This window comes from Oncorhynchus tshawytscha, linkage group LG14 (assembly GCF_018296145.1).
Source record: "Oncorhynchus tshawytscha isolate Ot180627B linkage group LG14, Otsh_v2.0, whole genome shotgun sequence".
In the NCBI taxonomy this organism is placed as follows: domain Eukaryota; kingdom Metazoa; phylum Chordata; class Actinopteri; order Salmoniformes; family Salmonidae; genus Oncorhynchus; species Oncorhynchus tshawytscha.
Window position 1 is genome coordinate 36,752,246 of NC_056442.1, and position 24,470 is coordinate 36,776,715.

Sequence of the window (24,470 nt, forward strand, 5' to 3'; positions counted from 1 at the left end):
TACTCATCATTGCACATTCTTTAATTGTGGTTAATAATGTTAGGATGTACATTCGTCATGGAAAAATCTGTCATAACAAATATAAATAATGGAGTGAGTAAACTTGTTGTAATTGAGGATTAAACACCAAAAATAAGTGTGTTTCGGCTGATGATAATAATCATAATATTTGGCTTGTATGATTATCATTAATATAACATAAATGTATTAAAGAGACATATGATCATCAACTTGTTCAGTAGATTTTTACAAGTGCTTCTTCATTCCTATATATTCCAATATAAAATGTATTTGATTAATCTAGATTACACATCACAGTATATAATATAAAAAGCAACAATGTTATTTGAACTGTGGCAGGTTGAAGACTTTCTCTCAGAGTTGTTCTCATTTCAGCACAGTCTTTGCTGTGGTCAGCATTCTCAGTGGCAGCACATCCTCCACCCATTCGTTTGGAGAGGTCATCATTCGTTCCCATAGAGCAACCTCTTCAGCATTCGAGTCCATCCAATTCACCACCGCCCCATAACTTCTGCCTGTATGAAGAGATGGAGAGAATCTAGGCTTAGCCATTGTAATCAATTGAATAAAATGAACGTGTTTCTATGGAGAAATCTAGAAAATGTAATAGAAAAGTCCATAAGTACCTGTGCCAGGCCCCAGTCTTAGACCCCCCAGGAAGTTACTAGCCAACTTGTCACGATCCCACACGGTTAGCTCCACGCAAGCGTCTTTCAGGTCTTCCTGTCTGAAGCCGTCGTACACCATGGTGTGGTTAAACACCGGCTCCACCGTCCTCCTCAGCACCCGTGTCTTCTGACGACTCTTTCTGCTCGTATCTGGGAGCACGAAGCTACGGAGGAGGTAGTCTTACAATATTATTACATATTCAACCTACAACTATCCTGAGCAAAGCAAATTTGAAAGGCTAGAAATCGAGGCTAAGAAGGGAATATGTCTTTATGATAGGCCTCCACATCTTCTGTTCTCCCCAGAAACTGTAGTTCTCCTTGATCATATTTATCCATTCATACATTTCAAATGTTGATATTATTTATGGCATGTGTCGTACGTACCACTTGACATATGGGTCGATGGTGGCCCCTCTGATGAGGGGAAGGTTCTTACAGTCTTTCACCCAAATGTGAACCTCACCTTTGTTAGAGGGGGGGTCCTTGCCTAGGCCTAGGGATCAGAATCAAGCATGATTCAGTGAACGTGTACACTAGCTTTCTATTGCATAAAAGTAATATTTTAGGTAACTAGTTAACGAAAGCAACACATTTTCTTGATAAAATATACATTTTCTATATAATAAATTGCTTATAGAGACTGGTGACAGTTAAGACATGTGAGGCATACAGACTCTTACTGTGGGAGACCTGAGGCAGGAAGCGTATGGCCAGTTTCATCTCCCCTCTGTCATCTGAGGGCTGCAGACTGGACGTGGGCTGAGGAGACCAGGGGAAGAAAGTCAGCACAGAGAGTACCCCAATTTACGATATAGAACCACCACCTCACTGGACACTCTCCAAACCATACTAACACCTCCACAACCTACTGTGTATAGCAGCATACACATGTCATGTCAAACAATACTAACACGCACAGCCATTGAAATAAATAACAAAAGCAGAGATATGGATTTCAGTTTTGTATTATTGTTTTAGTACAGTGCTGAATGACTCCAGTACACAGACAAAACAGGTGTGTTGTTGTCTTACCCTGGATTTCAGAGCTAAGTAGTTCATCTGGGTGTGGTTAAAGTCCCATTTGGACAGGTCCACATCCACTTCGCCCAGAAAACTGTTCCTGCCAAAGGTGTCATGGTGCCAGACGGAGAGAATGAGGGTCTGAGTTCGGAGGTACTCCATACGAAGCCGATACTGATGAAGGAACAGGAGAGAGAGGTCTCGCTAAAAGCACTTTATGTCAGACCTTATGTATGTGTAGATACATTACTCTATTTAACGTAAATCATATAGAGTTTTTAGAAAATCTCTTACTCTGAGGAGCTCGTTGAAAATGGGGTTGACAGTCTTCTTCTTCACAGACGTTTTCCTCTTCCCTAGATTGGCTTTGTCAGGCACCAGGTAACTTTTAACATACCTACGACAAGAAACACAAGAATCATACACACAAAGTACCATGTATTTCAGCAGTGTCCAATCAAATATTGAGTAGTAAATAAGAAAGCAAGGCTATATATTCCCAACATTTAGGGACCATAAGGAATCCAATCAGGGGCCTAGTGTAATAGTGGTACTATACTCACGGGTCAGAGCGGCCCCTCTTGGGGTCGACGGCCGCCAGATCTTGGCACTGAGCCACAAAGATGTGGAACTCCCTGAGCTTCTGGACGTAGTTGATGGAGAACTGGATGCTCCCCTGCACCTCCACACCTCCATAGTCGCCACTGTACATTGTCATCACACTGCCACTCAGCTAACACACACACAGAGTTAAAAACGTTTAAACAGTTCACATAAAACCATAGCCATGCAGGCAGTTCTCATTAAAGTCAGGATGTGAAAAACTATCAAATTTGTGGTTAACGGGACAATTAAGAGATTTAATAAGACTGTTAATATTGTATAATCATGATAGTTGCCAATAGAAAATGATTAGGCAGAAAATGTGCATGCTTTGAATGTGAACAGTGGTTGTGTCTTAGCAGGGCATGCGTAAAGTGAACATACAGAGGACACAGATGCCATGCCAGAGGAGCTGCTGAGTTTAGTCATGGATCTGCCCGTGTTCTGCCTGCCACCATGGTAACTGTCCTCAGAGGCGGAGTCAGTGTCTCTACCATCGCTCTAGAACACAGACAGCAGAGCTAGAATGCCCAGTGCACATACAGACATAGTGTTCTTTGACCTAAAGCGCTCACATGGAATAAAGCTGCAGTGACTTTACCTCATTTTGCAGGAACGAGGGAACAGACTTGCTCATCTTCTTCAAATGCTCAGTGTCAGAGTAGAGGGATGAGGAGGCAGAGGGGAGGATAGATGCTGAGGGAGGACATAAAGAGAGGTATGAGAGGTTAATTGTTCGGCTTGGTACTAAAACCATCAGAAACTTTTACAGATGCACAATTGAGAGCATCCTGTCGGGCTGTATCACAGCCTGGAACGGCAACTGCACCGCCCACAACCGCAGGACTCTCCAGAGGGTGGTGCGGTCTGCCCAACGCATCACCGGGGGCCAGGCCAAAAAGATCATCAAGGACAACAACCACCTGAGCCACTGCCTGTTCACCCCGCTATCATCCAGGAGGCGAGGTCAGTACAGGTGCTGGGACGGAGAGACTGAAAAACAGCTTCTATCTCAAGGTCATCATACTGTTAAAAAGCCATCACTAGGCAGCTTCCACCCGGTTACGTAACCCTGCAGCTTAGAGGCTGCTGCCCTATATACAGTTGAAGTTAGAAGTTTACATACACTTAAGTTGGAGTCGTCAAAATTATGTCATGGCTTTAGAAGCTTCTGATAGGCTAATTGACATCATTTGAGTCAATTGGAGGTGTATAGGTGGATGTATTTCAAGACCTACCTTCAAACTCAGTGCCTCTTTGCTTGACATCATGGGAAAATCAAAATAAATCAGCCAAGACCTCAGAAAAACAATTGTAGACCTCCACAAGTCTGGTTCATCCTTGGGAGCAATTTCCAAACACCTGAAGGTACCACGTTCATCTGTACAAACAATAGTACTCAAGTATAAACACCATGGGACCACGCAGCCGTCTTACCGCTCAGGAAGGAGACTCGTTCTGTCTCCTAGAGATGAACGTACTTTGGTGCGAAAAGTGCAAATCAATCCCAGAACAACAGCAAAGGACCTTGTGAACATTCTGGAGGAAACGGGTACAAAAGTATCTATATCCACAGTAAAACAAGTCCTGAAAGGCCGCTCCGCAAAGAAGAAGCCACTGCTCCAAAACCACCATAAAAAAGTCAGACTATGGTTTGCAACTGCACATGGGGACAAAGATCATACTTTTTGGAGAAACGTCCTCTGGTCTGATGAAACAAAAATAGAACTATTTGGCCATAATGACCATCGTTATGTTTGGAGGAAAAAGGGGGAGGCTTGCAAGCCAAAGAACACCATCCCAACCTTGAAGCACGGGGATGACAGCATCATGTTGTGGGGGTGCTTTGCTGCAGGAGGGACTGGTGCACTTCACATAATAGGTGGCCTCAAGAGGGGGGAACATTATGTGGACATATTGAAGCAACATCTCAAGACATCAGTCGGGAAGTTAAAGCTTGGTTGCAAATGGGTCTTCCAAATGGACAATGACCCCAAGCATACTTCCAAAGTTGTGGCAAAATGGCTTAAGGACAACAAAGTCAAGGTATTGGAGTGGCCATCACAAAGCCCTGACCTTATCCTAAAGAAAATATGTGGGCAGAGCTGAAAAAGCGTGTGTGAGCAAGGAGGCCTACAAACCTGACTCAGTTACACCAGCTCTATCAGGAGGAATGGGCCAAAATTCACCCAACTTATTGTGGGAAGCCTGTGGAAGGCTACCCAAAATGTTTGACCCAAGTTAAACAATTTAAAGGCAATGCTACCAAATACTAATTGAGTGTATGTAAACTTCTCACCCACTGGGAATGTGATGAAAAAAATAAAAGCTGAAATACATCACTCTCTACTATTATTCTGACATTTCACATTCTTAAAATAACGTGGTGATCCTAACTGACCTAAGACTTTTTACGAGGCTTAAATCACAGGATTTGTGAAAAACTGAGTTTAAATGTATTTGGCTAAGGTGTATGTAAACTTCCGACTTCAACTGTACATATACTTGAAATCACTGGCCACTTTAATAATGGAACACTAGTCACTTTAATAATGTTTACATATTTTTGCTTTACTCATCTCATGTGTATATACTGTATTATATTCTACTGTATTTTAGTCTATGCCACTCCGACATCGCTCATCCTAATATTTATATATCCTTAATTCCATTATTTTACTTTTAGGTTTGTGTGTATTGTTGTGAAGTGTTAGATATTACTGCACTGTTGGAGCTAGAAATACAAGCATTTCACTACACCCGCTGTAACATCTGCTAAACATGTGTATGTGACCAATACAATTTGATTTGATTAACCTTATCATAGATCACTTACTGTAGCTATTGAATTACCCAACAATGCTAGCATTCTACAACATCTAATAAAAAGCCTGTATTCTACATTACATTTGGTATAAACTGTCTAACCCAATATCGAACCAAAGGCAAATAACATTTCTAAGAAAGGTACAAAACAAATCTTAACCATCACTGCTTCGCCTGATGTCATCAAGAGGAGCCAGCCTTCTATCTTGTCCTGTAGGGAATGGTGGAAAACAAAGACAACATTACTTTTTCACCCCAACCTGCATTAATACTGGTACCTGACCCATCCTGACAGCACCCTTATAATGCTTGTATAATGGTTGAGAAGACAAGGGACATTTCTCACGTGGTGGCATGGATGCTGTGATGTCCTCAAGACTTTTGGCCAGATTTCGTGGGCGGGCCTGAGCTCTCTTCAATGCCTTCTGTACATGGTCCTGATCCTCATCATAATTGTCACCTAAAATATCAGAAATGAGAGAAAGAGTTGCTCATACTGTACATGCAGATGCCTTTAATAAAGACCACACATGGACGTGTTCAAAAAAACATTACATGCGGCCTCTTTACACTGATAATTTACACTGAGGGTACAAAACATTAACCTTCCTAATATTGAGTTGCACCCCCCCCCCCTTTTGCCCTCAGTGCAGCCTCAATTTGTCTAGGCATGGACTCTACAAGTTGTCTAAAGAGTTCCACAGTGACCCATGTTGACTCCAAAGCTACCCACAGTTGCGTCAAGTTGGCTGGATGTCCTTTGGGTGGTGGACCATTCTTGATACACATGGGAAACTGTTGATTGTGAAAAACCCAGCAGCATTGCAACCTGGCACCTACTACCATACCCCGTTCAAAGGAACTTAAAAATATTTTATCTTGTCGATTCACCCTCTGAATGGTACAAGTATACAATCCATGTCTCAATTGTCTCGAGTTTTAACAATCATTTTTTAACCTGTCTCCTTCCCTTCATCTACACTAATTGAAGTGGATTTAATAAGTGACATCAATAAGGGATCATAGCTTTCATCTGGATTCACCTGGTCAGTCTATGCCATGGAAAGAGTAGGTTTTCATAATGTTTTGTACACTCAGTGTATGTAGTCTGTTGTTTACAAGCTTCTCTCGAGTTTTTAAGATGGAAGAGAAAAATATATTTGAGGTTGTCAAAAATGATTTGTTTTACTGGATAAAAATTGTAAATATCATCAAAAGTAAACTCAAGAATGTTCTAGATCTATCCTGAACTGTAATGCTTAACTCAAACAAAGCTAAACCTGGCTACTTGGCTGTTGGCTCTATTAGACAACCATGTGATGTCAATAAAGTTACAAAAGAGTATCGTTCAACCCACAAATTAAACACAGGCAGCTGATTCCCTGCACACACTCTATTTACACTGACACAGATAGCCAAGGACACTGCATCCTGGATGCTGCCTCATCTACAAAAACATCTACAAGTAGTTGACTTCACATGGAGCCTAGATAAACAAATACATTTAGTATGTTTTCATGAAATGACACAGGTTACATAACACTTGTACTAAGACAACAGGGTGTTACAGTATACAGTAGATCATCAAAACTCACGGTTTGAACTGATCCTGGCGTTAGACCAAGTTTCAGACGCACTGAATGATGACTCACGTCCTGTGTCAGTGCTGCCCTGGCTTAACCAGAGGGTCAGGGGGCGCTGGGTTATCTTGCTATTCCTCCTGCTGTAGCGCTCCTCTGAGCCCACTAGGGTGCTGGATCTGACAACCCCACCACTCAGGTCAAGTTCAGCCCCAGGCGGGCCTTCTGCCTCCTTCTGCTCCTTCCCTGCCAGGGCAAGAGCAGTGTGGACGCTGGTCTTCTCTGTGATCCCCAGGTAATGGCGGTAGTCTCTGGGAACAAAGGCCCGAGCGCGAGGTGTCAGAGATTCAGACTCGTCAGATGATTTTGAGGACCTCCTTGAACCAAGAAGTGCTTGCTTGTCAGCACTCTGTCGTCTACCCTGTGTCCTTTTAGCTTGAAAAGGACTAATATCTAGTGTCTTTTTAGGGTACAACAGAGAAGTTTGGTCCTGTTCCTCATTCATGTCTAATGTGAACATACTGGTGGCACGCCGAAGGGAACTTGCACGTCCACTTCCACTTGAGTTTCCAAAACTGTCTTTTCTAGCTTTGTGAGACCAAGATTCCTTTCCTGCGGTGCTTTGGGGCTTCAGGGCCTTTTCCTCTTTGCTGAAGTCCTCTTCTGAGCTCCTTGATACACCAGGGGCTCTTTGCAGCTCTGACTCTACAGTGATTTGAGGTGAGAAGTTGGCTTTAGTGTCAATCATAGCTCCTGATCCCACCGCAACTGATCTAGACTTTGACTGGTGCACTTTAGTGTCAATCATAGCTCCTGAACCCGCTCCAATCGATTTAGACCTCGACTGGTGCTCTCTGTCTTTGTTCCCCCTGACTAAATATGGAGGGCGAGATGGAGAAGAAGGTGAAGATGTTTTCTTAAGCCGGCTCTCATCCAAAGGTGGTCTTGCACTGATCTTTTGTGACCGGCCGGGGGAAGATTTGCTATAGAAATCAGGGTCAACACATTGCTTTAACTCAAGCATTGAGTTCTGGGCATCCATTGGCTCCTTCTTTTTGAGGCTTTTGGGTTCGTCAGAAGAGATCGGCCCTCTGCTATTCGAAGTGGCCTCACCCCAGAAGTTACGAAGATTCTTAAACTGCGAGCGGTTTGATCCAAGACCTGGGGACGACTTCTCCAGTCTTTGATTCATTGTGAAGACTGTGAAATTCTGTCTTTTTCTGTCAGAGGAAAGGTTGGAATCGCCTTTGTGGTCGCTGTCTGATTCGTTGCAGATTGACCTCAGGTCAAACTCAGACTTGGTAAACCTTTTATTCAGCTTTCCTGGGGCCGATGATGGAATTTGAGTCATGCTGGAGTCCCCTGCTTCTTTTGATTTACCTGTATAAAATATAGGCCTGTTCTTCTCCTGCTCCCAGAAGCACTTGAGCTGCTTTATCTTGTCTGCCTTGCTATCCTGCCGAGGGGGAACCTGCTTCAGAGTGTGTGGGCTATTTCCTTTATCTGTAATGGTGTGGTCTTGTTTTTTACTGGACACACATGACTGCACAAAATCTCCTTTCATTTCGTTACCCTCCTTTGCTTCTTCATTGACATAGCTCTGCTGAGTTTTGGGGGGAAACTGTTCACTTTCTTTTTCAACCTTGTGTTTAGACTGATGGAACTTCTTAGAGTCTGGGCTGGTTGCAGGCTGGAAGAGTAGTTCAGGCAGTGGATTGGGACTGAACGGCATGTCAGGTTGGGGTTTTGGTATGGCAGGTGAGAGCTTCACAGGCTGGGGGTTAACTGTGGGCTGAAGGAGCAGTTCAGGCTGAGGACTAAGTGTGGATGGGGAGAATCTCTGAGGTTCTGGACTGAGTCTGGACTGGGACACCGTGTCAGGCTGAGGATGGAGTCTAGTTAGGAAGACTATTTCTGCCTCTGAGCTTCTTCTGCCTACTGTCATTGGGGATCTTCTGAGATCTTCTTCTGTTAATGTCAAATCGTCCTCTTCACTTTGAGCCCCATGAGTGTAGCTAACATCCAAGGTTGGCAGTGTACATATCTCTATAGAGGGAGCAATAACAACACTCTGTTTGGGTGTGTATACCTCCTGTTTGTAAGGGCTAACACTCGGCTGAACACTTCTCACATCTTGACTAGCAGAGTTTTGTTGAGTATCTAGGCTTAACCGTTCACCCTCTTTTCCATCCCCGAGATTCTTCCTGGACGACCCCTCCACACTGTATGACTCTGAGCCAGGAACAGTTCTATGAGACTTATCTGCTAGTTCTCTCTCTTTCTCCATTTGTTGCTGTCCTTTGTCAGTGATTGATCTGCTGATGAGTATCTTGGGCCCGGTGTTGCCCTTCTCCCAGAAGGACTTCAGGTGGGAGATTTTGGGTGGTTGGTTCTCATCTTGGACCTCCTCCTTCTCTTTGACTTCCTGTGTTGTGACCTGTGGTCCAGTAGCTTTGGCTGGAGGGCCACTGACCTTCTTCACATCCTCTTGCCTATATATCACATCGTCTTCTCTATCTAACATCACTTGCTTGAACTCCTTCCTATATGCTGCTCTCAGCCTCTCAGCCTCAGACATGCGTCTCTTGGGCTGGTATGATCTTTCTGTATTCAGAGGTGACTGGTCAGGAGGTTGATTCACAGAGGATTCAGACTGAGATCCATCCTCTACATCTGGTGTTAAACACACTGACACTCCTTCTCCAATACTTTGTATATCCAGGCTGGGGTCAACATGTAGAGGTTTTCTCTTCATCTCTGGAGCTTTCCCCTCCGTCTGCTGAGACCTGCTCTCAAAGGTAGGCCGATCATCTGTATCTGTTTTCGCAGGGCCAATCACGTCTTCCTCCATGTCTGGTTGATCACTTTCAGTCTCCAGCCAGTCATTGCTGTCGGTGCTGCGGCTGAACCACTCTAAGACTTTAGATATGGAGTCGCCCTCTTCCCCTGTGGATTGGGGACTACGGGGGGCTAATTTAGAGGCAGGTTTGTGCCCTAATCGTTTTTTACGAACATGCTTATCAGGCTTATCCCCGGGGTTTTTGAGTTCATGATGCATCCATTGTTCTGAAAAAAGAAAGTTAATGAAAGTGTTATGATGAATGACAAAATAAGCTGAAAAAGTCTAGGTTAGACATTTCAACAGTGGCCTAGTAATATCCTTCATCATTAGTGAGAATTCCATTGATTGATCACGTTCCTGTATAAACAGTACCCTTAAGCCAAGCACTTGAGTGACTTTGAATACATTTTCACACTGGTTTTAGATTGTTGTGTGGGCTCCATGAATTCTCACTTTCTGTCTTAGGACTTACCTACAGTGCTTGGAGGCAGACTATCATCCTCCTGTCTGATTGCAGTGCCCACATTGCAGGTTCTTATCATCTCCTTGTCCTGCATCTCAATGAGTTGAAAGGCTGCATGCTGAGCAGGCTGGTGGTGAGTAGGGGCTGTTAGTTCTGAACTCGGAGAGAGTGGTATGGACAGAGGTTCTGAAAATGGACCATCAGACCTCTCTCTGCCCTGAGGAGGACCCATACTGACGAACTCTCTCTGGATGAGACCATCGCTACTCTTCTGACCACCTGTGTAGGATTTATCTGTGTGTCTGTAATTATCAGAGTGTGTGGCTGGTCTAAGCTCCAACAGTCTGAGAGGCTTTGGCTCACTCAGGGGCCTCAATGGAACTTTGGAACTCTCAGTTTCCCTAAGAAGAGAGGGGGTCCTCACTGAGTTATCTGAGGGCTCCTCTGCTCTCTTCTCTCTCTCATGGGCCTCTTTCCCTCTCTCCAGCTCAGTATTGGTGGAGACTAGGGTTAAATCCTTCAGTGGCTTATGGGAGAGGTGACTCAAAGTGTTCAGTTGCTGACTAGAGGGAGAAACTGGAGTTGCATTGTTCTGTAACTCACAGATGGAAGATGGAGTACTTTTCTCTAACTGAACATCCAATGCCCCCTGGCTGGACTGGTTGGAGCCCCAGCTAGAGCCATGTTGGAGACTTCCCTGAGGGGCAGGGGCGGTAACCTTTGACCCAGCTACATGACCTTGCTGCCCAGGAACGGAGACATCACTGCCTGTAAGAGAGCTCTGAGAGCGCCGGGAGAGGAAGGTTCTCTTCTTGGGCACAGGCCTAAATCCTAGAGAGGACCCTTCGGAGGTGGCAGACCCTGCTGAGTTGTGACTGGTGGAGTCTGCTGTCATGTAAATCTTCAGGGGAGATAAGGGCTCTGTGTGCGTGAGAGGAGATGATGGAGGAGATGATGATTATTTACTGTGATAAGTTCTTGCCTTGTCACAGGCCTGGTTGACATCAGTATCAACTTACTACAGATGTAGGATCATAATTTGACCTATATTGCCACAGCTAAAATAATCCCGCATCAAAAGGATTTGAACATTTAGTCCATAATGTTGCTTGATTGTGAATATGCTATTAGCTAGCCAAAAGGTGGCTCCATGAAAAGTGCAATACTGTTAATATAACAGTGTGTTTTTTCAGAATTTATGTAAATCACGGAGCTCATCTGAAGTCCAGGAACATTCTGAGCAACAAAAGAATGACCAAATGAAGATCCTACATTTGTAAATCCCTATTGTGAATCAGCCAAAATAGGTTCTCATAGCATCCTGAAAGATCAGGTTACTCAATTCGACTCAACCTCCTTTTCTTCTATTTACCTGTATGTTTGCATAATGCTTGATTGTATAAAAAGGTGTATGCACTGCACTCTAACCTGTTTCAGATGCTTTCTCAGCCTCTTGATTTCCATTGGATAACTGTTTTTCTGTTTTTTCTACTTCCAGAATAAGGGATGCTCGATTAAAAGGATTGTGCCTTGGCTGGAATGAGAAGAGAAGAACATGATTAGGAAATGCAATTGGTTTATGAATCTATATTTCATAATACTGTCATACTGTGATATGGTGATTGGAAAATCAGAAGTAAATCAGAACAAGATGAAAATGCTTTGTTTGTTTATTCTGTTCATGCTTCACATATATTCTCTGCAAATGAAATCTCACATACCCTTCCCGGGGAGCGCACCACTGAATTTAGTCTCTCTTTTTCTGCATCTGATGCACTGGGGCTTTTGCTGCAAAAAAAGACAGAATGACCACTATCAAAATAGAATAGGAATTGGGGTTGTATACTATAAATGAGTTGCCCTCAGAGCACCAGGATACACTGTACTGGAATCTGTGGTCTATTTGTATTTCCTCATTAAATTCCTGAGCACCTCTGTGACTGGCTGTTCAGTGAACACGCCTCCTGCATAACTGATGCCTGCTCACATGTGATTAATTGTGACATCAAAGGGAGGCAGGGCTGTGGAAGAGCCGACTCACCTAGAGAGCTGGCTGATGCCCACTGGGAGTTAGGGAGGTAAACACAGCCCATTTGACCTCATGCATAGCATGCCAAACACACCAAGCTTCACTACAAGACTTCATTTTGTATTGACTTTAGGAAGTGGTGTAAGATATCAGAATTAAACACGGGAAACAATTTCCAAAATCTTCCAAACCCCCTCCCTACGCAAACTCTTGGCAGCCCCCCTCCCGAACTTGAACCGATTCAAATACAAGTGACTGGGCAGAGAATCATACTGCCATGTTATCTGTACAATAACAGCCAAACGTAAAATTAAAGGCCTATCAAATTGAATTACCGACTTCTCAAAATAATCACTTTTTATAGCATTCCCATAGTGACTGACTCCTAGCCTCGTGAGACCACATCCTGTAAGTATAACAGAGCAGACAGATTCCATGCAAACAGTGAGCACCACCTATGTTGACTCCAATTGAGTCACGAGACACACCTAAGACGCACACACCACAGGACTCAGGAGCTGTTCAAACACCCGAGTATCTCACTCACTCTGTGCAGGCAAGCACTATGATTGATCAATCATGATGAACTGCTATACTGACTTAGCCTTAAGGCATGGTTATGAGACTAGGTAGAGTAATGGGTTACAGTAGAGACAGGAATGGGTTAGGGATGGATGAGGAAAGAGGGGTGGGAGGAGGGGTGCATTGGATCACCTGTTCTCTTGGGGCCGTGTTGGTGCCACCAGGAGCCTGGCAGGTTTTGGAGGGGGTGATGTCTGAGACTTTACCGCTGACTGCTCTGGGTCTGGACAGAGACCCATCTGAAAGAAAGAAAGAAAAAGACAGACAGAGAGACAGACAGACAGACAGACAGACAATAAGTGCTTACAGTACCCTCACTATAAACTCAAAAACCCATGTCTGCTGATGATCTGTACATACCAACCCGGTATCATAAACTTTACTTATACCACAGCATTGTTGAATAGTTGTTCCTGATTGGTTAGAAGGACGTTCTAGAATGGACATTAAAACCAGATAATGGGACAGTTGGAAAGATATCGCGACACCTTGCAATCATGACGCAATAAGCGTTTAGTACTAAATACAGTACCTTTGTGGCCTGACTTTGAACTCAAAACAGTGTGGTTTGGTAGCACTCTTCAGTACACGTTCTACTCTGATGTATGGCTTTTTCATTATACGGCAGTATGTGTGTACTGCACACATGCTTAACTTTGTGTGAGAATTACTTATTGAATGCAGCACTCAATTAGTGTTTGAACAGTGTTTTTGACCCACCTAAAGAACTTGCTTTCCTCTGCTTCATGGAGGCCAGGATGATGTCGGAGCCATGGATCTTATCCCTGTGTCTCAGAGACTTGGCCTCGTAAAACCACTCTCCTGTCAGATACTTGAGCCTGCTCTCCACTGGGGCGCTGGTTTTCTGCAGCTGCCTGATGGGAAAAACACACACAGGTGCATTACAGTATACAGGATATGGTACAGTTACCCATTAAACACATTACATAAGCAGAGGTCATAGCTAGAAAACAGTTCAGTCAAGGATGTGATTCTGAATAATTACCTTTAGGTAATGCCATTAAATTAAATGGATTTAATAAATGTATCACTAGTCACTTTAAATAATGCCACCTTAATAATGTTTACATATCCTACATTACTCATCTCAAATTTACAGTTGAAGTCGGAAGTTTACATACACATAGGTTGGAGTCATTAAAACTAATTTTTCAACCACTCCACACATTTCTTGTTAATAAACTATAGTTTTGGCAAGTTGGGTAGGACATCTACTTTGTGCATGACACAAGTCATTTTTCCAACAATTGATTACAGACAGATTATTTCACTTATAATTCACTGTATCACAATTCCAGTGGGTCAGAAGTTTACATACACTAAGTTGACTGTGCCTTTAAACAGCTTGGAAAATTCCAGAAAATTATGTCATAGCTTTAAAAGCTTTTGATAGGATGATGGACATCATTTGAGTCAATTGGAGGTGTATATGTGGATGTATTTCAAGGCCTACCTTCAAACTCAGTGCCTCTTTGCTTGACATCATGGGAAAATCAAAAGAAATCAGCAAAGACCTGAGAAAAACAATTGTAGACCTCCACAAGTCTGGTTCATCATTGGGAGCAATTTCCAAACGCCTGAAGGTACCACGTTCATCTGTACAAACAATAGTACGCAAGTATAAACACCATCGGAACAAGCTGCCGTCATGCCGCTCAGGAAGGAGACGCGTTCTGTCTCCTAGAGATGAATGTACTTTGGTGCGAAAAGTGCAAATCAATCCCAGAACAACAGGACCATGTGAAGATGCTGGATGAAACAGGTACAAAAGTATCTATAGCCAGAGTAAAACGAGTCCTATATCGACATAACCTGAAAGGCCGCTCAGCAAGGAAGAAGCTACTGCTCCAAAACCACCATTAAAAAAGTCAGACTACGGTTTGCAACTGCACATAGGGACAAAGATCGTACTTTTTGGAGAAATGTCCTCTGGTCTGATGAAACAAAAATAGAACTGTTTGAACATAATGACCATTGTTATGTTTGGAGGAAAAAGGGGAGGCTTGCAAACCGAAGAACACGATCCCAAACATGAAGCACAGGGGGGGCCGCATCATGTTGTGGGGGTGCTTTGCTGCAGGAAGGACTGGTGCACTTCACAAAATAGATGGCATCATGAGATAGGAAAATGATGATATATTGAAGCAACATCTCAAGACATCCGTCAGGAAGTTAAAACTTGTTTGTAAATGGGTCTTCCAAATGGACCATGACCCCAAGCATACTTCCAAAGTTGTGGCAAAATGGCTTAAGGACAACAGAGTCAAGGTATTGGAGTGGCCATCACAAAGCCCTCACCTCAATCCTATAGAAAATGTGTGGGCAGAACTGAAAAAGTGTGTGCGAGCAAGGAGGCCTACAAATGTGACTCAGTTACACCCGATCTGTCAGGAGGAATGGGCCAAAATTCACCCAACTTATTGTGGGAAGCTTGTGGAAGGCTACCCAAAACGTTTGACCCAAGTTAAACAATTTAAAGGCAATGCTACCAAATACTAACTGAGTGTATGGAAACTTCTGACCCACCGGGTATGTGATGAAAAAAATAAAAGATGAATAACTCATTCTCTCTGCAATTATTCGGACATTTCACATTCTTAAAATAACGTGGTGATCCTAACTGACCTAAGCCAGGGAATTCTTACTAGGATTAAATGTCAGGAATTGTGAAAAACTGAGTTTAAATGTATTTGGCTAAGGTGTATGTAAACTTCCGACTTCAACTGTATAAACTGTATTCTATACCATCTACTGCATCTTGCCTAGGCCGCATGGCCATCGCTCATCCATATATTTATATGTACATACTCTTATTCATCCCTTTACATTTGTGTGTATAAGGTAGCCGTTGTGAATTTGTTAGATTACTTGTTAGATATTACCGCATGGTCAGAACTAGACGCATAAGCATTTCGCTACATTCGATTAACATCTGCTAACCATTTGATTTGGTTGAGAGAGACACTATCGGCTAAACGTTGATGGGGAAAGGTACATTTACCACCACATGAGTTAACAATCTAAACCTATAGACATGGGAACACAATACAGAGCTTGTGCCAAATAGTTCCACATTCTTTGTGAGGAGAAAACACTTATTTCATTCAATCAGTGTTAAATGAGGGAAGGCTCAACAATGATTTCCCTTAGAATTCCTTGTTGGTGATTAAGTAATATGTTTTCTTTGTAACAACATTGTTGAGCTGGATATGCACTGAGAGTACATACAATAATTGCCTGTGAACAAGTGAGTTTGACCAAGACAGTGACACCATTACTAGTTTCTATTCATGGTTGTTCTGTGTAACTACTCTCATATTATGAGGGAAACATCATTCCTTGGGCAAACAAAAAGGGCCATACCACCACAGGCAACCACCTGAAGTTGCAGCATATCTGTTTGAACACAACTCCTCACTAATGCCACATCATAAACTCAGCAAAAAAAGAAACGCCCTCTCACTGTCAACTGCGTTTATTTTCAGCAAACTTAATTAACATGTGTAAATATTTGTATGAACATAAGATTCAACAACTGAGACATAAACTGAACAAGTTCCACAGGCATGTTACAAACAGAAATGGAATAATGTGTCCCTGAACAAAGGTGGGGTCAAAATCAAAAGTAACAGTCAGTATCTGGTGTGGCCACCAGCTGCATTAAGTACTGCAGTGCATCTCCTTCTCATGGACTGCACCAGATTTGCCAGTTCTTGCAGTGAGATGTTACCCCACTCTTCCACCAAGGCACCTGCAAGTTCCCGGACATTTTTGGGGGGAATGGCCCTAGCTCTCACCCTCTGATCCAACAGGTCCCAGACATGCTTAATGGGATTGAGATCTGGGCTCTTTGCTGGCCATGGCAGAAAACTGACATTCCTGTCTTGCAGGAAACCACGCACAGAAGGAGCAGTATGGCTGGTGGCATTGTCATGCTGGAGGGTCATGTCAGGATGAGCCTGCAGGAAGGGTACCACATGAGGGGGGAGAATGTCTTCCCTGTAACGCACAGCGTTGAGATTGCCTGCAATGACAACAAGCTCAGTCCAATGATGCTGTGACACACCTCCCCAGACCATGACGGACCCGCCACCTGCAAATCGATCCCGCTCCAGAGTACAGGCCTCGTGTAACGCTCATTCCTTTGATGATAAACGCGAATCCAACCATCACCCCTGGTGAGAAAAAAATGTGACTCGTCAGTGAAGAAACCTCCCAACGAGCTTCAATGCCATACAGCACTCCTTCCGTGGCCTCCAACTGCTCTTAAAACGCTAGTAAAACTAAATGCATGCTCTTCAACCGATTGCTGCCCGCACCTGCCTGCCCACCTAGCATCACTACTCTGGACGGTTCGGACTTAGAATATGTGGACAACTATAAATACCTAAGTGTCTGGCTAGACTGTAAACTCTCCTTCCAGACTCATATTAAGCATCTCCAATCCAAAATTAAATCTAGAATTGGCTTCCTATTTCGCAACAAAGCCTCCTTCACTCATGCTGCCAAACATACCCTCGTAAAACTGACTCTCCTGCTGATCCTTGACTTCGGCGATGTCACTTACAAAATAGCCTCCAATACTCTACTCTGCAAATTGGATGCCGTCTATCACGGTCTCATCCATTTTGTCACCAAAGCCCCATATGCTACCCACCATTGCGACCTGTATCCGCTCGTTGGCTGGTCCTTGCTACATATTCGTCGCCAAACCCACTGGCTCTAGGTCATCTATAAGTCTTTGCTTGGTAAAGCTCCGCCTTATCTCAGCTCACTGGTCACAATAGCAACACCCACCCGTAGCACGCGCTCCAGCAGGTATATTTCACTGGTCATCCCCAAAGCCAACACCTCCTTTGGCCGCCTTTCCTTTCCTCTGCTGCCAGTGACTGGAACGAATTGCAAAAATCACTGAAGTTGGAGACTTATATCTCCCTCACTAAATTCAAGCATCGGCTGTCAGAGCAGCTTACCGATCACTGCAGCTGTACACAGCCCATCGGTAAATAGCCCATCCAACCAACTACTTACCTCATCCCCATTTTAGTTTTTTTCTGCTCTTTTGCACACCTGTATTTAGTGTTAATTGCTAAATTGTAATTACTTCGCCACTATGGCCTATTTATTGCCTTACCTCCTTACTTCATTTGTACACGCTGTATACAGATTGTCTATTGTGTTATTGACAGTACGTTTGTTTATCCCATGTGTAACTCTGTGTTGTTGTTTTTGCTTTGCTTTGCTTTATCTTGGCCAGGTCGCAGTTGTAAATGAGAACTTGTTCTCAACTGTCCTACCTGGTTAAATGAAGGTGAAATACTCCCCCCCGCCAAAGAACACTTTTTGCCAGTCCTGTCTGGTCCAGCGACAGTAGATTTGTGCCCATAGGCGATGTTGTTACCGGTGATGTCTGGTGAGGACCTGCCTTACAACAGGCCTACAGGCCCTAAGTCCAGCCTCTCTCAGCCTGTTGCGGACAGAGCACTGATGGAGGGATTGTGCGTTCCTCATGTAACTCAGGCAGTTGTTGTTGCCATCCTGTACCTGTCCCAAAGGTGTGATGTTCGGATGTACCGATCCTGTACAGGTGTTGTTACATGTGGTCTGCCACTGCGAGGACGATCAGCTGTCCATCCTGTCTCCCTGTGGAGCTGTCTTAGGCGTCTCACAGTACGAACATTGCAATTTATTGCCCTTTCAGTCCTCATGCTTTCTTACAGCATGCCTAAGGTACGTTCACGCAGATGAGCAGGGACCCTGGGCATCTTTCTTTTGGTGTTTTTCAGAGTCAGTAGGAAGGCCTCTTTAGTGTCCTAAGTTTTCATAACTGTGACCTTAATTGCCTACCGTCTGTAAGCTGTTAGTGTCTTAACGACCTTTCCACAGGTGCATGTTCATTAATTGTTTATGGTTCATTGAAAAAGCATGGGAAACAGTGTTTAAACCCTTTACAATGAAGATCTGTGAAATTATTTGGATATTTACAAATTATCTTTGAAAGACAGGGTCCTGAAAAAGGGACGTTTATTTTTTTGCTGAGTTTATATAACACACTTTATTCGATTACGGAAGTGATATCAGGTTTATAATCAAATAATATTTAATTGTATTTGTTTACTTTTTAAATATGCAAACTAGAGAAAAGGCTAAACTGGAACTTGATGATGAACCTGACTTCTTTGAAAAGCTACAGCGTCTTTGCTGTTTGCAAACTTTCTTGTGAAATATAATTCTGTTACAATAAGAGAAACAGTGCACATGATTGGGAATCTCAAAGGTTTTGCCACTAGCAGGGTTAGGAATCATCTTTCCTTTTGCATTTAACATTTGAGTCATTTAGCAGACGTTATCCAGAGTGACTTATAGTAAGTGCATTCATTTTAAGATAGCGAGGTGGGACAACCACATATCACAGTCATAGTACAGTAAGTACATTTTTCCTCTATCAAGAAGCTATAAGCAAAGTCAGAGGGGGGTAAAGTGCGAGTGTTAGTTCACGAAAAGCCATTTTCAAATGTTTTATTTTTATTTGGGGGGGTGTTGCGGTGAGAAGTGTGGGTACTGTGGGATTATTTAAGATACTCTTTGAAGACGTAGGGTTTCATATGTTTTTGGAAGATGGACACAGACCCTGCTGCCCTCAGCTTCAGGGGGAAGCTCGTTCCACCATTGGAGTGCCAGGACAGAGAAAGGCTTGGACTGGGCTGAGCGGGAGCCGCCCTCCCGTAGGGGTGGAAGGGCCAAGAGACCAGAGGTGGCAGAACATAGTACTCAGGTTCGGGTGTAGGGTTTGAGCATAGCCTGAAAGTGGGGAGGGGCAGTTCCTCTAGCTGCTCCGTAGGCAAGTACCATGGTCTTGTAGTGGATGGAAGCTTTGACTGGAAGCCAGTGTAGTGTGGGGAGGAGCAGGGTGACATGGGAGAACTTCGGAAGGTTGAACACCAGGTGGGCTGCAGCGTTCTGGATAAATTGCAGGGATTTGATGGCACAAGCGGGGAGCCCAGTCAACAGCGAGTTGCAGTAGGCCAGACGGGAGATGACAAGTTTCTGGATTAGGACCTACACCACTTCCTTTGTGAGGAAAGGTTGTACTCTATGAATGTTGTAGAGCATGAACCTGCAGAGCGAATCACTGCTTTGATATTTGCAGTGAATGACAGGGTGTTGTCCAGGATCACGCCAAGGTTCTTTGCATTCTAGGAGGGGGACCCCGTGGAGTTGTCAACCGTGATGGAGAGGTCTTTGAGCGGGCAGGCTTTCCCTGGGAGGAAAAGCAACTCCGTCTTGTCGAGGTTGAGCTTGAGGTGGTAGGCCGACATTCAAGCTGAAATATCTGCCAGGCACGCAGATACGTGTCGCCAGAGAGTCAGAGAGGACATAGCCAGTGGTCAACGATGAGTTGATGAGGGAAGTGAAAAGTTCTCCAGAGATGGTCTGGAAAAGGGAGGAAGGGATGGAGTCGAGCGGGCAGGTTGTTGGGCGCCGACCTCACTAGTCGCTGGATTTCATCTGGAGAGAAAGGGGAGAAAGAGGTCAAGGTGTAGGGTACTTCTGTGTGAGTTGGACCAGTGGACTCTATTGGTTGAGTGAATAAGGAGCGGATATCGTCAACCTTCTTTTCAAAATTATTGACAAAGTCGTCCGCAAAAAGGGAGAAGGTGGAGGATTAAGGAGGGAGAAGGTGGAAAAGAGAATGTAAACAACCCTGGTCATGTGAAAGGGGGTAGCACAGTATTACACATGATTGGCGCTAATCCTTTTACGCTAAGGCAATGGCTGTACACAGACAAGTCAACCATACAGAGTCAGTCTCCAGTCTTCTACTGTTAGAAATAGACTTGTCTGGCCAACTCCATTACAGAATGAATAGGCCTTTGTTTCTCAACTTTTGTCTCACTGTGGAACTGCTTTGACAAGAAGGCTTAAGACTGAAGCTAATTTAAGATACCCAGTTGTCCTTAGATGGCATGTCTGAATGTGTAATGACATGACAATAAATTCTAAGTATGTCTGAGTTTACATCAACACAATGTTGTTTATGTAGTGGATGTGCCTCAGGATTCCATGGTTAAATGCAGTGAGGTGTATCTCTGTGTTCTACCTCTGAGGGTATCTATTTCGGACCATCGAGCCTGCATTTTTCTCTCCCACGTGGTTCAGTAACGTTGAATTGGAGTGATAATCGAATTGCTTATCTCACATTGAAGCCTCTCTGTGGTGTAGGCTGTGTCTGTATCCGGCTGAGTTATTATTATATTACAGGCAGACAAACATCACCTCACCAGCCTGTTTACCACTCCCACATAGGTTGGGGAGGTTGACATAGACCCACTGTCTTCATAGAATGAAAGGGAATGAATAGGCACTAAAAAAGAAAACAATATTGAAAACATAACATTATTGCATTATTGCAAATATTGCATATTTACTTGCAATACACAAAGCATGTATTTGATTACATAACTATAATTTCAGCTAGAGGGTGGAGATGCTAAGTGGGGCAACACTAATGCTGTAAAAATAAGATGTGAAAACTAGGAAATACTCTAATCACAGTCATGGTTCAGAGCTGTGAGAATATGGCTATCACAAACTCACTTGATCCTCTCCTCCTCTGCTTTCTTCAGCTCTTCGTCTCTCTTCAGCACAGTCATGATCATCGACTGTTCCTCCTCCGTCAGATGGCTCAGGTCTATCATGGTGACTCAGGTTCTCTCTCCCCCCCCAAGGCTGTTTTGGATAGGGCCTGGAGTTGGGCCTTGTGGCCTGTTGAGGCAGTCAGTGATGGGATGTGATGGGCAGCGTCTGTCTCTAAGCTCAGAGCTCCAGAGGCATTGCTCAGGTATCTATCATCTGCAGAGTTGATATGAATATTCAAGGTAAGGTGATAAACCTCTTCATGTCAAGATCAGGCTCTGCATGGAGAATGTTGTGAAGACTGTAAATGAACAGTCAATCATGCTGGATCAAACAGTAATTCAGTAAATCAAGCAGGATCAAACACATGCTGGATCAAACACTAATTCAGTCAATCATGCTGGATCAAACACTAATTCAATAAATAATGCTGGATCAAACAGCAATTCAGTAAATCATGCTGGATTAAACAGTAATTCATTTAAGTTGATGTGATTTTCCTCTGCGGTCACATGGACTAAGTGTACTCCGTATTATTTTCTCTCAACTACAAACAGCTCTAAAGTGGTTCAATTAATGTGCTTTAGTTTTTTCTGAACACTGGAGAGATCAACACCTTGTTAAATAAATCACATACAGTGAGTGAAATAAGGTGATTAATCATGATTTACAGTCATTGAGAAACAAAAGACTATGTTGAGTTGGCAGTCAGTTGAAATCAGAATGACCGTAATTTTGCCATACCTATGCTGGGTATGATTAATCCCTAAATAGGTAAGGATTTATTCCTGTGTAAACGATCTGACATATTGGCTGCCTTCACACACACAGCCCAATTCTGATCTTTTTTCCACTAATTGGTCTTTTGACCAATCACATCAGATCTTTTCACATCAGATCTTTTTCAGAGCTGATCTGATTAGTCAAAAGACTAATTACCAAAAAGATCAGAATTGGGCTGCCTGTCTAAATGCCATGTTGAAACCCCTCATTCAAATGTTTTTTTCCCTTCTCAATGAAATTCTGCTGACTTCCCTTAGTTTGAATTTAGACGGGTTGCCTGCTTTACTTAAATCAATCACATCTCTATAAATACATTTTATAGTTTGTGCTACCCAGTAGGCTACATTCAAAGACACAATTTGAGTATTGTTATCGCCAACTCGATGATAAAGTAAAATAAAATTGATGTTGACACTAGAATTCACTGTCAATTGAATATTCAGAGTCATGTTCCTTGATCCATAAAGCCAACTTTTGCACGTTAAATACTACACAACTCGAGTTGACCAGAGACTTCAGGTCAACTCTGATAGAAGTTATGAATACTTTGTCCTTCATTACCAACAGCAAATACAACACCAGCAACCTTGTGAAGACTTGTTAGTGAAAATGGCTTATAAATGTTGGGCAAACAGCTAAAAAGCATACAGCTAAAAAGTTGTCAGATAAAAAGTTACATGAATATGGAAGCCACATAATGAATGCTACCTCTGTCCTGTCTCAGTGATTTGGACATTGATGTTAGCTATTCACATTATAGTTCAATGTAAGACATTTCGTAATGTCATATTGTGGGTGTGAACTGTCTATAAATCAGAGGTAGGCTTTTTTTTATAGATATATGTAGTAGCCAAGTAGCAGACAACAGTGATAACTTATAAAAGGAAATGTTTTGTGCAATGTGATGTTTTTGCCTACTTAATCTGTCTCATAACTAAGTTAGTGTAATTGGATAATTAAATTGCATCGACTCATGTCTTCTCAGAAAGAGACGCCCTAAAGCTCTTTAAAATAAATGTACATTTGTTGTATATAGGACAACAATGAGATCAGCCTTATAAAGAAAAACATTTTATCATTATTATTTATATATATATTTTTTTAAATGTACATCTGCACATGCCCACGACATGAAAAACACCACCAAAAAGCCTAAATAAAGAATAATAAAGAATGCACAGCAAAGGTCTCTGAAGTCTAAATTCATTGTATGATATTTTCTGTCTAGCCTTAGGACGTTTGAGGCAGCTTGTAATCATATTCGTTCACAGGTGTTGCCTTCTGAACTGTGAGGATTGACAGCGAATAAAAAGCCTGTGTTATGTCAAGAACAAATGTCATTGTGGATAAGGCTTCACAACGCTCTCATGTTTTCCTCATAAAACGTTAACATCTGAAAGAACAGTAGGTTGATATCTTATTTTGTAACTTTTTGCAGACAAATACAGACCAACCAAAAAATAGTAAGTAAAAAGTTTTACCTTGTTTTGGAAGCTACCTCTGTAGAGAAATTCGGAAATCCACTGGAGGGAGGTGAGTCAGACTAAGGGGAGGTATGTGCTTCACTCAAACGGGTTAAGTGCCCATAATGACTGCTGGTCACTGTTCAATGTCAACGGCCAACTTTGATAGCAGCCTATAATGTAGCAACTTCAAGTGTATGATGAGCTAAAATCATTGAAAAGCCAGCTGTCCCAACAAAACGAGTGTTATCGTTTTTTCACACGTGTATCTAGGCTAACGTTAATGTAATCGTACTACAATCGTATTACAGTGCCAATGCCACAATGGGAATAAATAAAATTGTGTAAAATGTACACGAGGAACACTAACAAGGTGCTAATTTATTAGCCGTATCATCTGGCATATTCCCTGCCAACTGTGACATTCTTAACGTCAAGATCCAACCCACAAAGTCATGATGATTATTGCAATAATAGCGGTGAGTATGTTTGTCAGGAGTGCAGTGTAGATCTGAGGCTTGTTGGAAGACAGTTGTTTGAACAGTCTGGCGTGTACAAATGCAAACGTGAATGTTGATAAAACAACACTGTAAATAGTCTCCAAGTGATTGCATACATGCTGTTGGAGTAAAGTAGATTTCATCCAAATGCAATATACAGTAAGCTACATTACTGTATAATAACCACAGGTTTGTAGTATAGAAATTGGACACAGGGTGGCAGTCTTGTTCAGATAAAGTATACAAGTATACAATTGGTTTTGTGGAGAGGCTCCATGAAATCTCCTACAAACGAAGCTGAGGACATAAAATATTAAAATACAGGAGGAGAAAGGCAAAAAGTCATCCAAAAGCTAAGAGAATCCACATATATACTAACCATAGTGCCAAAGATGCCATCACTGTTGCAATATTCACCAACACATTTGA

At 42.9% G+C, this 24,470-nt stretch overlaps 1 protein-coding gene across 2 annotated transcripts; it reads right to left on the bottom strand.

The window, feature by feature from the left end:
* Positions 1-13,489, bottom strand: LOC112267138. 2 transcript variants are annotated; one of them, XM_024445249.2, is made up of 17 exons: positions 13,358-13,489; positions 12,770-12,876; positions 11,748-11,814; positions 11,455-11,560; positions 10,036-10,947; positions 6,737-9,787; positions 5,488-5,601; positions 5,302-5,352; positions 2,917-3,011; positions 2,700-2,816; positions 2,276-2,445; positions 2,007-2,109; positions 1,725-1,886; positions 1,373-1,451; positions 1,077-1,185; positions 648-853; positions 1-536 (listed from the first exon to the last, which is right to left on the bottom strand). In XM_024445249.2, the coding sequence occupies exons 2-17, from the start codon at positions 12,874-12,876 to the stop codon at positions 388-390; spliced, it is 5,598 nt and encodes a 1,865-aa protein (XP_024301017.2). In that variant the 5' UTR covers positions 13,358-13,489; the 3' UTR covers positions 1-387. The 2 variants fall into 2 exon arrangements, with proteins under 2 accessions (XP_024301017.2, XP_024301019.2); XM_024445251.2 differs by lacking the exon at positions 2,700-2,816.
* Between the last annotated feature and the right edge of the window lie 10,981 nt (positions 13,490-24,470).